This window comes from Ammospiza nelsoni, chromosome 1, assembly GCF_027579445.1.
Source record: "Ammospiza nelsoni isolate bAmmNel1 chromosome 1, bAmmNel1.pri, whole genome shotgun sequence".
Classification (NCBI taxonomy): Eukaryota; Metazoa; Chordata; class Aves; order Passeriformes; family Passerellidae; genus Ammospiza; species Ammospiza nelsoni.
Genome location: NC_080633.1, coordinates 127679240 through 127697755, shown reverse-complemented (window position 1 = coordinate 127697755; position 18516 = coordinate 127679240). Strand labels below are relative to the sequence as shown.

General features: G+C 35.9%; 1 protein-coding gene across 1 annotated transcript in view; it reads right to left on the bottom strand.

Annotated features, from left to right (window-relative positions):
* Positions 1-654: 654 nt before the first annotated feature.
* The window catches only part of ANGPT1 (angiopoietin 1), a 151529-nt gene continuing 133667 nt past the window's right edge, over positions 655-18516 (bottom strand). Inside the window, exons 8-9 of the mRNA XM_059486672.1 lie at positions 11690-11820; positions 655-2955 (exon numbers count right to left, since the gene is read on the bottom strand). Coding sequence (XP_059342655.1) covers positions 2795-2955; positions 11690-11820 — 292 coding nt within the window. The 3' untranslated portion in view covers positions 655-2794. The remainder of the gene's footprint in view (positions 2956-11689; positions 11821-18516) is intronic.

Here is an 18516-nt window from a genome sequence, read left to right as displayed (position 1 = left end):
GAGCAAAATGTACTTTTATTTCTATAGTTCCTTGCACCTTTAGTGTTGATTTAAAAAGCTGTGTTTCCCTGAAGGAATATAACAAGTCAATTAAGAAAAAATTCCTGAGAAAATGAGGATAAATTATTCTACATGACAAAGAGATGCTAAACCTGATCACTGTTGTGTTAAAAGGCATACAAATGGAACAGAAGGAATTTCTGGGTAAAAGATCAGTGGAGATTTGTCACTGCCACACATGATTGAATGATTGATAGAAGAACACATCATAAGACAAGGAAAACATCACACTTCAGTTTGTATCTTTGCCTGTTGAATAAAAGAAATCTTGTATTTTAAAGATTAATAGAGAATTTTATGATTTGAACCAAAGATAAGAAATATAGTCCCATGATTTTAATCAAGGAAATTCAATAAAAAATATTGGAGTAGGGATATGAAAAGTTAGAAATAAGAATTACTGGATAAACTTGAATTAGAGTTTCTCCCTTCCTACAGTCCATCTAAACTTATTACTATTTCTTACATGGAGAGATAGTGGCTTTTGAAATGTTATCAGCCTGTCACAGAAAGGTATACTTAGAGCAAAGCAAAATCACATACTCCACAATTTTTTAAAACATTTTATTATAAAGGATAGGAAACCAAATCCACTTTTTATTTTTTCCAAACACAGATAAATAAACAGTAAATATCATGCTTTTAATTTTAAATGTGTTTTGCCTTTTGCAATAGGATCTGCAAAAATGGCATTCTTAACTTGGAGACCTGCAAAACTCTATCTTTTGAGAATGTAGTGGAAGATGAACTGCATATTTTGGACATTAATGAAGACCATTAGAAAAACTTGCTGAAACTAGGACAAAACATGTATGTGAAGAAAGTGCTATGTAAAGAGTAGTTTGGTAACTTATTCAGCAGAAAACTTCAAATTAACCCTTAGTCAAGATTATTTCAAATATATATATAAATATATACAACTACACAAAAAAAAATTCTTCCCACTTAAAATGAAACAAACATCAAAATGTAACAAAATCAGAGAACCCTTAGGGGCTGCAATAGCCCTCAGTGGTAGTATAACCTTGTGATCTTTAGGAAGAGGTGTTTATAAATATCCAAGTATTTTTTCTCTATTCCATAGAAATAAACTGCTAAATGGAAAAGAATAGGTAGAAAGTAAGGGGGGAAAAGAGTTATCATTATTCTTTTAAAAAAATCAGATAATTGTTGTGCCTCGTCTCAGGAACAGTTTAATAAATGGAACCAAGCAACAAAGAGATGAGCAAACACCTCACCACATGCAGATTCTGTGTGCCGTGTTGGTCCCAATTTAATTGATGGGAGTATTGGTTTTGATTTCAGTAGGGTAAAATTTTTCATTTAATTTCTAGTAGAAATAGAATGACTGTGAACTACTTCCCCAAATAGACTTTATTCATATATCTTAATCAAAAGGGCTGTAAATGGAAAGAGTTATCTCTATACTCATAGGCCACTCATTACTTTATTGCTTATTAGAAGACTTTTATCTTTTCCAATAATCCCACACTTTTGCAACATTTTAATAGAACAAAATTACTTGTTAGCACCCTGTAAGCAGTCATCTGAAGTTCTTTAACACTTATATCCTTTTGAGGCTTTTCACCCTTTGCATGGGTTCAGGGTTTCCTGTACAAAATAAATGACTGTTGCAGGAAATATATGATATTTACAAGTTCACAATTCTTTATTTTTTATACAGTTCTGATGAGTATTTCTTATAGTTGTAGCCTAAGCACTGTGTAAAACTGGCATGCTTCTGATATTCACAAAAATGTAATAAAAAAGTAAAATAATTCAGGATAAAATGCACACATGCAAGGATACTGCAAAATTAATCCATTGCCTTAAGCTATGCATTTATGTAAGTTTTATACTCTAACAGTTTGCCTTCCTATGTATTTGATGGAAAAAATCCATGCAAAATCCTGCATTTTCTCTTGGATAATATTTCACGTTCTTTAAACCTTCCATTAATTATTCTACATGACATTCAGACTGCTTTTAATGAAAGAAAGGAAAAACCTAAAAACACAGCTACTTTTGTTATCACACTATAAATCCTAGCTCAGGGATTATGCCAATTACCTGATTTACCTCTACAGAGCAACTGAGGAATTTATGCTTATTATCCTCATCATTATTCATATGTTTGACTCAGTTTATTAGAAACCTGTCTTTAAAGTATTTAATGAAAAATTTTATTTGCACAAATAATTTGACTCTGGGATTCACATAAATCCATCCACTATTCAAATTCAGTTCATTAAGAAAAACAATATTTGGAGTGGTCATCTTGGATGCTTTAAGAAAAGTTTTAATAGAAGTGTCTCTGTAATCCTTTTTCATGGGTATAATGTTGTCATTTCACTGCTGAATAACATTCTACTCAATAGACCATGGTTGATATGTTCCAGTTCTTCAAATTCTGATCCTGTTGCTGAATTAAAAAAAAAGGAAAAAAAAAAAAGACATCCACTGGCAAGCAACAAGTTTGTGCAGAATAGCCAAATCCAGTTATTTGGAAAATCATTTCAGCCACCTTCTTCTAAACCAAGCTCTCCACAGTAATCAGAGGGTGGGGCGGCTGTTGGGAAGTGTGTGCAGGTTATGGAGAGAGAGCGAAGCGACTTTGCGTCATCCCAACACGCTGCTTTCAGAAGCCCTTCACCTTTTCCCTTCAGACTGTGCCAGTGCTGCTGCTGAGGGCGCTGCCAGCCTGGTTCCGGCCGGGATCCGCTGCGGAATTCCTTCAGAAGTCCAAAGGCCGAATCATCATGGTGGTGGAGCGCAAGGAGTAGCTGGGGCCTTTGAAGTAATGCCACTTGATGCCATTGAGCTTGCCGTGGTTCTGTCCAGCTGTGTAGAACATCCCATTGAGGTTGGAGGGGCCACAGGCATCAAACCACCACCCTGAAACCAGTAAGACAAATACTTAAACTGCAAATGCACTAAATGTTTTACTTGGTTGTATTAGGTTTAGTTGATTAGGAAATTCTGGTAAATAGGTCATTAATAGTGCTGGTGTCATATTTTCATATTTTCCTTTTTTGCTCTTTTGTGCGATTCTTTAGTCAGGAGTGCTGGAGAACACACACATGTATTTACAGAATTGCAAAAGTAATTATGCCCTAATTCATTCTAGTTTTATTCTCAGTATGTGGAGTAAAAACAAGAACATGAGAGAAAAATTAAGCAGTTTTCATATTTAGACAGTATTGTATTTTTCATTTAAACCTCAGAAAAAGACCATCATTCAAAAGTATTTGGAATAATTTCACCTGTTATGTTGAGTATAAGCATGACTTGATTTTATTTACCAGCCCTTTTCTTCTGCTTTAATTGTGATTGTTTGCTGCTCAGTTACTTTTGTTTCCAGAATAGATGTTAAAGATTCTCATAACTGAATTATGAGAATTGTGGTGCTGCATTGCCCTACTTTAAATTGTTGCTTTAAGATGAAATTAATCAGTGAACTCTCTTGTTTATCTCTCCAAGATCTTTTCTTGTTAAGGTGAATTTTAGATTGCCATGGGACCTAGAGTTTTAAGAAAAATTCCAAATAACATGAAACTTGGCAACACTAGGACTACAGAACACAAACTGACGAGTATAAACTAGGTGATATGCTGACTCTACTGAAAGTAGTGGGAGTTTTTCTGGATACCTTGATGGGAATAGAATTTTCTCTCCAACACCTTGCAGAGTATCTATGTATAGTATGAGAAAGATGCTTAGTTAAGATTGAGAAAGGCAGAATGAATTCCCAGACTGCAAAAAGCAAATATCCCCAATACCAAAACTGTATTAACTTCTGTGGCTAGGAGTTGTATTTGTCAGAAAGATTTCTGTTGGGACGTTTTTCATAGTGAGACCTATAATTTTGTAAATCTTTAGGACAGTTTTTATGCATCTTTCCATGGAATATGGTTGTACTGAACATTAGTGTCATGAGGCAAATAAGATCATAAAGGTCAGGTTGTGACTTTTGTTTTTGTTAGCTAAACACTACCTTAATTTTAAAAAAATAATTTCAGCCTGCACATCATAGTATTGCCATCTTCCCAGGACCCCTTGTGAAGCATTTCCTAACAGTCCTGGTAGTGGCAAACAGATCATCCAGTGAGTGCATTCTGAATTCTGCTGGTGTCACTGTGAACTAGAATGCAGAATTTAAAATTTTCTGTGTGTTTTCCACTTTGGCTTGTCGAAACTGTGACAAACTCCTTTTAGACAATGTTCACTGTCCCAAGGAATCCTTCAATTCCATCATATTTAGTGGTTAGACTTTTATCTACCTATAATGAATGCATTATATGAAACTATTTCAGTTTATGGTATACTGCCACTGCTATGGTAATGACTGTGTTTAGCCCTCAGAACCAGTGCTTACTCTGTTCTTCATATTCAGATCCAAATAATTTATGTTTCTAGTCTTGTAATGCTTAAGATTTTGGAAAGTACTTCGTGTTTTGGTTTTTTTGAGAAGTAACACTTCATAATGAAATCTTGAGGGATGAATTTATGCCAGATAAATTCTGACAATTTTCTATTTTGGTACAGCTGTCTTCCCTTTGATTTCAATGTTATGCCTAAGGGGGCAATAACCAAAGAAAAGGAAAGCTGTACATCTGATGTTTTACTGTAACCAGAGTATAATCTTGTAGAAATTTAAGATGAAGTTAAACAGAGAAATCCTAATCCTCATTTTTCAAAGCTGGAACTCAGATGCAGCTGGGTTCTGTTTATGGTGTTAGGATGAAAACCTGGCAAATTGACATAGTTACCTTTTCATCTTAAAGGAAAAGGAATGGATGCATAAATGGTCTTTTTTGGGGCAAAGTGATGCCATACAAAATCAATGTTAAAACTGGAATAAGCCAAAAAACCGCATAATTTTATAAAACATTTGTTAGGACTTGCTCCAACCTCTCATCACAGATTTCTTCTAAATAAACACTTCTTTCAAAATGTGTTTTAATGATCTTAACTTTTTTCCTATTTTACTGTTCTTGTTAGTGAGAATGAATGGATGAATGTTTTAAAGATGTTTCCTAATATTGCATTAAAACTTTGGGTTTACTTTCTCACTGACTTTTTCTTTTTAAGTGAAGTGGGGTTTTTTGATTGTTTGGGTTGTTGTTTTTTTTTTTTTTTTTGGAGGGGGGGTTTCTGTTGTGAGGTTTTTTTATTTATGGTGTCTTTTTTTTCTCCAGATGGCTATTTCTGTCCATGCTCCCCTGCAGTCCTCTGAAAGGCCTTCACTCCCCTTAGGGCCTCAGATTATCACAAGACTTCCTACTGCATGTCTCAACACCAAAACTCACATCTTTGAATGGATGCAAAGGAAAAGTTTTTTACAGATGCTTTGTATGTTGAGGGAAAGAGGAATGCAAGCAGTGACTTTCTTGCTAGCTATGAAGGAGTGAGGGAACACAAACCAGAGATTTCTAAAAGATACACCTGCAGCACTGCCATTGCAGAAAACACCAAACTGAGCAGCTCCAGAGCTGTGAGACAGCCTGACCCAAGGAAAAAACCTCAGTAGCCAGATGTTGGCTTATTATGTGGAGTTCATGGGATTTTCTCATGAAAAATCTTGTTCATATTTCTCTGCATGGTAATGGATTTCCCAAATAATTATAAAGTCATCTTTGAACCACAGTAAGATTTTTAACTTTGGAGATAACTTTTGGCAACAATTTCCATGGGATTTTTGAATCAGGCATGAAAATGATGAAGAGTGGGCATTGTAAGAAGTAATAATATAAGTAAGATTTTAAACTGAAGTGGTAGAAAGAGGGCTTTCATGAGAAGTTTAAGAGAGATTTTATTCAAAAAGAGAGGTAGTTTCTTCAAGCTGTTGTGACCACAGAATCACTAATTAATCATTTGAACTGAGGGCCAATTCAATTTTTTAGGTTAGCCCACCTCTAATATTTTGTATATTACAAGCAGCACTATCATCTCTATTTGTAATAAAAATCCCTAGGTCATAAAATATATTTTCCAGACAAAATATAAATTACATAATGCATAGATAAATTGTTTGAAAGTTCAGCTATACAAATAGAAATGAATCCTCACTGTAGATGCCTGTTCTTCTGGAACAGTTAAAGTAGGTTCACATATTGTGTATGGTTATGCTTTGGTCTTTAATTCATGTTACTATAACCAATGGGAAATTGTTAAATTTCATTTCAGCTCTTTTCATGAATAAATATATTTTTTATGCTTAAGCTACCTATCTCAGATAGTTGAGCTCCAATCTACAATATACTGTATTAGATCTTTGACTGAATATTAATGTATATTGAAATAATTCCACAAATTCTTGCAAAAATACCTAATAAAAGGGCATTGCTCAAATGAGTAACAGTATTAAAAGAAAAAAATCCAAAATACATGCATCTTTTATAATGGTTTTCTGAAGTGACAAGTACAATTTTTGCATGATTGAATCTTCTTTGTCAAAAGTAATATTAAAAAAGGGCTTTTGTATGCCAAAGCTAACAGAGTTGCTGTTTTGGCTTGCAATTAAGCATGTATGCATGTAAAATTCTTTTTTAGTGACCTAATGCTCATCAGTTAATGAGTGCTCACTGGGAACTGCAATGATCGCTCAGGTTGTCTTTTACTTTCTAAAATAATAGTTGTCCAAACACTGCACATTTGATGGCAAATGCTTTCCTCTCACATTTCAGTTCTCCCTCCTGAGGACCCTGAATGTCTCCCAATGCAGCAGGATCAGTGCAAGCCATTTAATAAGATCCAAAGTTTGTCTGAATGGTACATTTGTATGGATTAACAGAATAAATGGATCCTATGGAAAGCAAATATTTATTTCTAGCCCTCTGGGTTTGTCCATAAAATTTAATTTGGCAACAAAGCCAATAAGAAAAAATTTTGAATCCGAAAATATTGACATAGCCCTCAATGTTCAAAAGAAAGAGAAATTTATTTTTAGAAAAGATTTAAATGTTTCTGATGTTCTGTAGTTTAAAGAAGTTAGATGGCAATGCTTAGGATCTGGTGATTTTTCATTCGTAATTTCTCTGGATGAAGTTTCGGATGATACCTCAAGCTGGAGCCATGGGACAGAGTCCAAAAGAGTGAATGTAGCAGGGAAGACTTAGGATTGTTTAGTCAGAATTTGAGAGAAAAATTGCCAACAATTTAAAATTAACTAAAAACCTTTCAAAGAAATGTAAAGGAATGATGTCTATTCTTTCTAATGGTAGAGGTTATGACAGGATGGAACACTGTTAAATTATCATAGAATTAGCTAGTCAACTTGCAAAGTGTTCTTATATTAAATGTAAACAAACTCAGTAACAGATTTTATCATGAGAATAGAAATCTTGAAATACATAGAAATCTTGAAAATTAATAGAAAGACAAAAACAAACAGATAGAGAACAATCTGTTTTGTGAAGGGTCTAAATAACCTCTGGAAGAAATTTCTATGTTATTTTATTCCTTAGAATATTGGATTGACCAGACTACTTGACAATCTGAGGATTAAATTAGAATTTAGCTGTCAGGACATAAGATGAAAAGGCATCAGATTTTCATATCAATTGGATAATGCAGTCCCTTTCATAGGGACCTTTTTATGAGGTAAAAATAACATGAAACTTGCAGACTGGTGGCTATGTTCTAGTATATCAAAAATTAGTCACTTCCTGAGATCTCCTAACACTGTATTACAGTTGCCCATATTTGACCTAGATAAGCATACCAATGTAGTAATGTTTTTGTTAAAAGTTATGCATAATCATATGTCCAATTAAATATTTTGAATATTTCAAGCAAAAATCAAACAATATTCTAACAATTTGATTATATTTTTTCATAAAAATATTTGGGAATATAAATGGTGCTTCATTAATGGTACATTCTCAGCAATTTCTTTATGAAAGCAGGAATATGAATAAAAATTAAAAACCAGTACTTTTTTATATAATTAGGTGCATATCCAGGGCTTCAGGTTGGATAATCTCAAGTGTCCTGCCATTGTTTCTTTCAAATATTCAGTTTCCAGGAGAATATAAGAAAAACTGTGGCCTTTCTAATTGGAGTGTATGGGCAGATTTCTATATTCAGCCAAGAATTTCCCTCTAAGTCATGACATGAATCCTCCATCCCCTTCTTGCAGAGATTCATAAAATTCACCACTTGGAGAAAAAAGCAGTGAAACAACATGCAGTGAATGCAACAAGGTTTTGGAGTCATTGAGCAGCCTCTAACTTAATAGATGAGAAACCTATTGAGGCTCAATAAATATGTGTTTAATAAATACATATTCCTCTGATTCAGGAAGGCCCTGAGATTCAAAAGATACTGAGAAAATACTCAAGGGAGGGAAAATTTATTTGCATTGTTCTTATACCTGTATTGTCAGAGACAGAAGACTACAGCTGGATGTACCTCTGCTCCCAGCTAAATAAACAATTTATTTCAGTTATCTCTGCTGCTTCAAACCTGGCAAGATATCTAGAAAGTCTCCCTGTCTTTGTAAAATGATTTTAGGGATCAGAATTTTAGCAGTATTCTCACTTCTCACTTGAAGCAAGATAAATTCTTTGTGAACACCTCAGACTGCAGCCAATTCTAGACAAAGAAAATCACCTTAAAACTCTTTCTTGGTGGGCCAAGATACCATAAGTCACTTTCCAGTGACTGAAAACAACTTCACAAACAATTTGGGGCTCAGCTGACAGGTGGTATCTGGCAGAACAGATGGGAATTTGGCCCAGGAATCTGATCCAAAGATGTTAAATGCTAAGGGCTGTATTGGAAATCCAAGCATTTTGAACTTCTACTCACAGGCTTATTCTGGTGACTGTTGCATTTTTAGTGCTGTTTCTTGCAAAAAAGCTGTGTACATAACTTATTGGGGCACTCCTCAGACTAAAGCTTGAAGTAAGATGGGGATATACATATATATGACCCTTATTTTTTTTATTTACTGGCCTGAGATATTGAAAAAAAGAAGAACTTATTTGAATGAATAATTTGTCTTCCTTTAAGGTAAAACTAACATACTTAGATTAAATTTTTCTGGTCACAAAAAAGCAGCTAAAACATCTAAATATGATGACAGTTCAGAGGGGTTAAGAATCCAGCTCATACACATAATTTTGAAGTCATTCCCTAAAATCCATGTGAAGATAGAGCCAAGCAGCATTGCATGGCTCTTTAAAATACAAGAAAGACATACAAAAAATACACTGTTGGTGCTTCTGTATTTATTCTCTCAGTATTTAATTTCTCGTTCAAGGGAAGAGGGATGAGATATAGGAGGAGAGAGAATAATAGTTATGATATAGACCAAATAAAACTGACAACTAGCAAGATCACAGAGAGAAATGTGTGTTTTCCTTACATTTTTATTTTCAGCCTTGATTATAACCATATCACAGTCTTGAGCTTTGGCTTATCTCAGCCTTTATTCCTGACATAAATATATTCATTTCACCTCATAGAGATAACAGACTCACCCAAGCTGTCAAGATAGCTAGAAACTTGCCTGTAGATTTCATACCATTCATCATTAAAGAGCTCTCTGTGATGGTGCCAAAACTAACATTCTAATATCTTTTCTTTTTTGGGGGGAAAGGAGGTTTTCCAAAACTTGTTATCATTGCTACTTTTCTAAATTAGTCTTTGTCTGGTAGAAAACTGAAATACACTCCCTAAAAAGATGTTTTAGTATTTAATTAAATTCTGATATTTCTCAAGGAATGAGAAACTTGTTTCAAGGAGAAAAGCATAGCAGAGTGTTTGAGAACTCTAGCATGATTAAAGCCTTTCTTGAGGAACTACAAATTACGGTGCTGTACAACCTGTCTCCAAAGGAACAGTACTCAGAGTCTAGTCCAAAAGAGTAGATTAATCTATCTCCAAAGGCTAATTGCACCTCCTTTTACTGTGTGGTGATTTGCTAAACTTGTGGTTTCCTCAGCCTTTGGTAATTCACCCCTTCCTCCCTATTCATTTCATTTCATTTGGTACCAGTAAATTCCAATGTGTGGCTAGGCTGTTGATTTACAGGAATGCAGCAGCAATATATGTGAACCGTGTGGAATTGTTGTTCAACAGCAGACTGACCTTAGCAGGGTGTAGACCTGTCACAGCAGGAAAATAAACAAAGCCTCAGCTCCCAGAAGGAGCTGCCTGGGAGCAGGGGTATTTCCAGGCAGCTCAGATACTTGAATGAGTCTGCACTTCAGCACAGACACAACTCATGCTCAGGAGCTCCTCCTGACTCTGGCCTGGCCTGGAAGTAACACACTTTCATTTAGCATGTTCTCCAAAGGGAAAGGGCAACAGAGTTAATTAAAATAATCTACTGACTTCTTAGCCACTATCTGTCTCCAGATCTATCTGAGCATGTGGTATAAATTCTCAGTGATGGGAAACCACCTTCTGTTAGCAGATGATTGCTTTAGAGGCTCATATGTGCCTGGATGTGGCCTGAGCTGAACTCAGAGTGCCAGTAACCACAAATAATACAGGTTTAACAGTCTGATCCAAAATAATTAAAACTGTACATGCTACAGGATTTTTTTTCCAGGAAAGTTAGAAATCACTGAGGAGAGTCTCTGAACAAGATCAGATGTGAAGATAAGAAAGGGCCTTTCTTGGTCATACAGTCAGTAAACCAAAGAATCTTTGGTTTTGGTTTAAACCTCAATTTAAGCTTTCTGCTATAATGTGGTGTTCTAGAGATAAAAATGAGCTTGACCACACAGGGACTAGGAATGATTATCATTTGCCAGAGAAAATTCTCACTCTTAGGAGCATTAGGAGTCTGAATGGAAAGATAATCTCAAATATTCATTCTCTGTGCTGCAGGGGAAAAGTACCAATCTTACACACTATATTTGGAAAAAATACCAATCATATACACTATACTTGCTGGAAGTCAGATCAACTTGAGACTTTAAGCTGTCCCAGCATAACTTGTCTGTGCTCTTCCCCACCTCAACTCTTCTTTCTTTCCTTCTGTAGTTTGACTCAGCTACAAAGGAAATCAGCTTAAACCTTCCACATTTAAACAGGTGGTTGCAGGTCTAGTCTTTCACAGGGGAGTGAATTAGTCATTTAGTGTCTTTATGCATTATGCTCACCTAATAGAGAAAGTTTAACCATTATAAATACCTTAATAACAGAATCACATCCCTAAGTGGAATAGATAATGTATTACAAGTCTAGACTAGGATTGTTTCTAAACTTTGCTACCTAATATCTAATACCTGGCCATTTCTTCTCTTTTTTTGCTGGTTGATTGTCCAACTTCTGACAAACTTCTTTTCACCCTTTTAATCTTTTATCTTTTTTAATTTTGCCTTTCTTGCCTAAACAATTACACTAACTTATACTTTCCTCTTAGACATTCTTGCAACAGCTTCAGTGCGGCAGTATACTGACTGCATCTCTGGATAATGCTTTCTCTGCTGACAGGAATCTAGAGGTATTGGCATTTTGACAATATATGCACAGAAAAAAGTAGCAGTAAATATAATAGAAGAAGTTTTCACTCAGGACTTATACATCCATGACACAACTTCATCCATGGTTGCTTTAGGAAAACACAGTAGATTCCTATTAATGTACCATATTTTCAGTCAGTTGTACTCACCTCCAGTCAACATGAGAGCACATTTACACATGCAGTTGTCGTTGTCAGCATCTTTTGTACTGAATTCAGCACCATGCAAGATCAGACTACTCTGTTTTCCAGCAGTTCCACTGTGACCTTTTAAATAAAGCCTGAAACAACAAGGGAAAACAATCAGGGTCATCAAAATAGAAAAAAAAAAAAGAGATCCAGATTTTTTCCATATCAGGTTGGCATTGTATGAAGTGCACCCAGAAAACTCGTGAATCTCCTATGTTTTGTCTAAATCTCTCTCTTGTTTCAGGTGTGACATATAGGGGACATTTGGGGTTTTTCAGTGTATCTGTAGTAGCACATAGTCCTTCCTCCAGAGCAGAATCAAGCTCAAGGAATCAGAACTGGAAAGACAAAAAAGCAGAGGCAGTGAGAGAGGAGGAGTGAGAAGAGGTGCCCAGATATCTGGAATACATTGACAGAATGACTGACTACTTGAGTAACCAGTTTTTTTACTGTTTCCTGTGGCACAGAAACAGCAACCCCAGTTAACAGGAGTCATGTTATTAATGCCTGAGATTGAAAGAGGATTTTAGCAGCCTTAGAACTTTTAATTCCACAAGCCAAAACTCAGTTCTGCCAAAGCCGTCTCTGAGTGACAAATAGAGAATAACTTAGAGTTCAAGCCACAAAAGTCTTCATAATTTGCAATGCAAAGCATCTCTTTTTTTTAAGGAGTTTTTCAACTAGCTGAAACCACAACCATGAGTTTAGGAGCTGGAGCTCAGCTGGAGCAAAGGTTGCAGAGAGGAGAGGAGAGGAGAGGAGAGGAGAGGAGAGGAGAGGAGAGGAGAGGAGAGGAGAGGAGAGGAGAGGAGAGGAGAGGAGAGGAGAGGAGAGGAGAGGAGAGGAGAGGAGAGGAGAGGAGAGGAGAGGAGAGGAGAGGAGAGGAGAGGAGAGGAGAGGAGAGGAGAGGAGAGGAGAGGAGAGGAGAGGAGAGGAGAGGAGAGGAGAGGAGAGGAGAGGAGAGGAGAGGAGAGGAGAGGAGAGGAGAGGAGAGGAGAGGAGAGGAGAGGAGAGGAGAGGAGAGGAGAGGAGAGGAGAGGAGAGGAGAGGAGAGGAGAGGAGAGGAGAGGAAGGTGTTATTGTCATAACAGCTTCATATGCAAGAAGGAAGAGAAGGATCTGAGTGTCACTGGAGAAGTTTGAAGCCACAATCCTTACACTCAGGAGTAAGCCCTAGCCACTGGAGCAAATAAGAGAGGAAGACATATCCCTCCCCTCTCCTTGAATCTACAGGCTAGGAATAAGTCAGCCACAGGGCTAACCAAGAAGATGATTTGCTAAGCAGTGGGATAGACTTCTCCACTGAAGTGAGAGACATCTGTTCTCTTTCCTCCAGGTTCATTGCAGAGGGGCAAATATGTCTTTTAAATATAATATTAAATATAAAATGCATAAGGAGCTACAAGAACAGAGTTAGGACACGAGCAGGAGAGATGTCTGCTACTCTCTGTGATTTACCTCAGCATGCTATGCTAGAAAAAGTTTTCCCAACTTCTCCCACGGACAGAGAGAACAAGGAGAGCAGATGGCAGTCACTGACTGTGGCTGCCTCTCTGTCGTTGTTTTTTTTATCTAGTTACTTTGCATGAATAAAAGAGTAAATGCGTTTACCAGAGTGACATTCATCCATTTGTTTACATGGAAGACATACTTTGCTGCAGTGTTCACAGTACTGACAGCAGCAGTAGAGAATATCCCTGACCTTTCTAGCCTACAATGGTAGCAGTAGTTAAACCATTGACATTTTTCTGAGATGAGGACATTTTTCTGGGTCTGTCCCAAGACTGAAATTTAAATAAAACCCACTTCTCCCATAGAACTTTGGAGCTGAATTCTGCTTATGAGAGCAAGGGTACCATATGACAGCTTTCCTTAATCAAGTGCATGGCTGCTGGTTTTCGTTGGTTTAGTTTTGAGGATTTTTTTTTTGTTTTGTTTTGCATGCATCTGTGGGTGGATATTAGGTCCAAATAAAGCTAATTGGATTAAACTTGTCACAGAAACTCATTACAGAAAAGCCTTGTTAGGATATCTGATAAGATTACTTAAAATGTGAAGGCATAGAACCAGATCTTAGCAATCTACAGAGTTTCACACTTGTAGACTGAATCTGAGAATACCCTATAGTAGACTGATGTGAACTTCACCTAATTTTCAGTGAATTTCTTCCTATGTGTCCTTTGTTCAACACTAAAAGTGGAGACAGTAGATGCTAAGCATGAATATTTAAAAATAAAAATAAAAAAATTAATTAAAAAAGGAATTTTCAGGTTTATTCTTTGAAACTAGTTACATTGCCTACCTTAATTTGATTTTAATTTTGATTTTTACATGGCTGAGGCTGATGATTAAATACTTTGGATTCAATCCTCAGAGCAAATATTATATATATAGATAGAAAACTACACACACATAAACATACAAAACTTTTTGGATTAAATACAAATATCATGCATAGTCAAATACCTTCTGAGAGCACAAAAATAGTTAAAGCCAAGTGTAAGCCTAAATAGAAGACTGTGAAAATCCTTTGTAATTTAACAAGAAACAAGCCAGGAATCCAGGAATCCAGGAAGGTCATGGCATCATGCTATTGCCCAATCATGGTGGAAATTAGCCTGTAATGACCATGTTAATCTATCAAAGGATGTTTGTTTTAGACAAGATTAATCTAAGATCTGTCTTTGCACATGTCCATTTCTTTATTTAATACAAATGAAAGGCTGGAATTGATCCCATCTTCATTCATTGGACTTTTGCCTTGTTTTTGGGCTGTGCCTAATATTTTGCAGAACAAAATAAACGTCCCTGAGGTTGTGTTGATAGAGAAATTATTTTGTCACATGATATCTATGATCTGAGATTAAATGGCCGTACATCCTCATTATATGAGCCACACCAAGGCTCACAGAAGCCTCATAAAGTTAGTATAAAAAGCAAATGCTGTTTACTCAAATAAGAAAGACAAGGTTAGCCAGATCTTTTATTAGCAATCAACTCTATAAAACCCACTTAGTCCAATAAAAAAGTACAATCTAAGAAAACGTAAAACATAAAGAAGAAAATATTATTTGGTATTCAATGTTTTCCCCAAAGGGTGAGGGTATTGGGATTGTTTACAAGCTCTTTACTTTCCCTGATATTTTACAAACATTCCACTCATCACAGATTTAGATCTTGTCAGTTATGTTTGACTGTTCCTCAACAGAATTTGTCTAGTAGGTCTCCAGTGACTTTAAAAGAATAAAGCTTAACTTGGCTCTGAGCTCTAGTGTGCTTATCATACTGCAGCCATGTGCAGATGAACTACAGTTGAAACAGTAATTCTGTTTCTTTGGGCTCTTCTCCCTGGATTGGCATTGCCCAGCAGTTAGAAAAAAAATGCCACTGCAAAGTTGGCACTACTTTACACCAAAATCAGATCTCAGTCAAAACCCAGAGCTGGTCCTGAAGCAATCAGGATCTTTAGCTCAAGGCCTACAAGTCCAAACTATTCCAGCTTGAGACAGCGAATCTGCCCAGCAGCAAGGCAACTGGTGAGCTCCTTAGCTCCCAGGAGCAATAGGCATCTTACTACTTGGACTTAATTATTCAGTATTCTCAGATTCAGATTGGTAGGATTGAACCTTTAAAACAAACTTCAAATAACTACTAGGATACGATTTCCCTCCCTTTGAAAAATTGGCAATTCGGGGTATCATTCCTCTTGGTTGTTCTTGGAGATAAAGGAAAGGAAGTTAAGAATAAAACCCACTCATTACTGATTAGAAGTCAAAGAACATTTTAAGGGTACATTTCCAATCTTCCCATTTGCTCACAGACAGGAAATTCTGATCAAGGAAAGAAGGTGAAATGCTGCATTGATTTACACAATGGGCAGGAGATGTAAATTTGTGCTCGTATAAGCAAAAATAAATCTACTTTATCTGCATACAATGAAACTGAAAAAGCAAGAAATAAGCAATAGCAGTTAAATAATGTGTAAATAGGAATGAGAGAAATATTGCATTTTTATATGAAATTTTAAGGACTTCTGATGATTTTTTTATGAAATTTTAAATTCATTATGAGGAACAGAGCAGCCCTCATTTAGAAAGTAGAAACTTTCATAGCTTTACTTTAGAAGAAACAAAAAAAAATTTAAAATATTGCAACTGTTACGTCTTATTTAGCATGGATGTTAGGATCATTCTGCATTTTTTCTTGTGATATAGCAATGGCAGCCTGGGATCTCGCTTCTCAGGTGGTAAAGGAGAATTCTTAAGGATGTTTTGCTTTTCATCATTCTTACTGTGTGACACAACTTGACTATCTGCAGTCCATTGAAACAAAAGTAAGGTATATTGTATGCAAAGAGTAGATCTAAAAATATTGCATAAACAACTGCAGGGCAGCCTGAAAAGACATCTTAAATTTACATCAGAAATTTTTGCTTTTGTTGTGATTAGATGACCTCACATTCTTTCAAATATATACGGCTTAACTATCTTCATACCATGTTTAAAGACTTTCACAGATAAACTTGGGATGATTCCAACTAAATAACAAAAAATATTAAAATATTATAGTTCTGCAACATACAGCTGTGAAAATTGCAACATACTGAATGAGATATAAAAAATTCTGACAAATATAATGCAATCATAAATCCATGTAAAAAAGTTGTGTGCTAAAAGTATAAGAAATAGTTTCTGATGTGGTGCTTTACATATCAAACACTGAACCTTAAACTTAGTGGTTTTTTATTTATTTTTACTAGAATGAGTCAGAGTTCAGTAGAACTCCCAGAATTTAATAGTAGCTAGTTTTCTCTATTTTTTTTCTATTAGAGCTGCTAGAGATCACTCAGTCCTTTACTTCTATCAGTCTCTCAATGAAACAGCTAAGTCACATCTAGCTTTATTGGTGAGAAATACTTTGTCTGTAAACAAACAAACAAGATAATAGTTTATTTCAAACATGACAACCATCATTAGGCAATGTAGAGAATCATCTCAACTACCTCAATGTGCAGCTCTTGAATATGATGAGTTAAGAGCAAATTTCACCATTGCCAAAGTGCTAAAAATATGAGCAGAGATCTCCATGAGTAATGGCCTAATATCCTTAACAGCTAAATAGAGAGAACCAAGAGTCTTGAAGTCAGATTTAAAAGATTCAGCATGATAAGTGGAGAGAAGCACATCAAAGCTTGCCTTTGGGAAATACTTTAAGGGGATGTCTTCAAATTCCCACTTCAGTTTTGTCTCTGAGGCCTAAAATGTCCTATCTCCAGCCTGCTCATTCCACATGGCAGGAGTGAATCCCAGATTCTGATCCCTTCTCAAAGGAGGAGTTGTTAATTTTGATGGAAATGGTCATGGGAAAAAAAATAGTTGTGTGGGGATCAGAATCCTCTACCCAGAGTTTCCTTTTCTGAGCTCTCTCTTCACTGGGTTTTATTTTTTCCTAACTTGGACAAGAGCAGAGGGCACCTACATCTCAATCCTTCTAACCTACCAGTTACCACTTAGGTATGTCCTGCATGTTAGGCATGTGAAAGACATCTTTGTTTTTAGAACCCATGTGACTGACATTACTTTGCCCTCTAGTTTAGAAATGTTTGAGGTTGAGGAGGGATTAAACTTGCATCTTCCATCTGGTTCACAGCTGCATCTAAATTTTGGATAGCTTAAGTTTCTGAAACTAAACCCACTTAAAAGATGCTGAAGTTGGTAGAGTTTCATGAAATGCTGTGTTAGTTAAACAATTCCATTCATAATGGGATTTAGGTGATTAAGTCCCTTTGTGAACCAAAGCTCACTGAACTGCAACCACTTAGGTGGACCCAGTATGAGATTATATTTAGGATACTCTTAAGTCTAGACTTTAATTGTAATAATTCTAAGAAATAAAAGAAAACAAAACCAGACAGCAGCTTCATTTTAAGTAGAGGTTTGGGGGTTGTTTTCCATCAAAAATGCTTTGATTAATTATTTGTGAATCAAACCCCCTTTTTAACCAATTAATTAGACATCATGTCTACATTAAATATTGTTTGTTAGAATTCTGGCCAATGCACCTTTTCCTGAACATATTGTAAAATCCCACCAAGCCTCCCAATGGTAACAGTTGTCCATGAATAGCAAAATCACCTCTGTAATAAAGATACCTTACAAATATTCAATGATAGATAGCATGTTGTGAACAGGAGAAAAAACAATCTAAATAATCACTCTAGAGAAATACTGCTGTCACTGAGGTTGAAACTAAAATGTCTGCCAAAATGGAACTAAATATAATGTGGGAACTAAATATAATGTGGGAACTATCTGGGAATCATAACCCTGGTATTTTACTGATAAACCCTAACTTTTTCATCGTTTAGTACTCACACTAAAGGATAAAGGGAAACATCCCTTGTGCCTGCTAGTTTTTAAAATCAGTGGAAAAAACATCTCCTGGCTGGAGACAGAGCATGAGCCATCTGTGGTGACCAGGGAGATAGATCCCTGTGAGTTTGAACTCTGTCAGAATGTAGAGTAAGAGGCATCTTAGTCAATGCCCTTGTCCAGATTACATATAGATTGCCTGGGCACCCATTTGGATCCTTTTTCTTCCTTTGGAAATAAAACTTCTTAAACATGACCTTTATTTTTTCTTTGAAAGGGAGAGGAGGAAATATTTTGATTTCATTAGGACAGTGCATACTCTCCTTATGAAAACAAACTAAATTAAATCAACACACAATTTTTTTAATCATGAATCAAGATTAACTAGCTAGCAAGAATGCAACACAAGATGAGGTA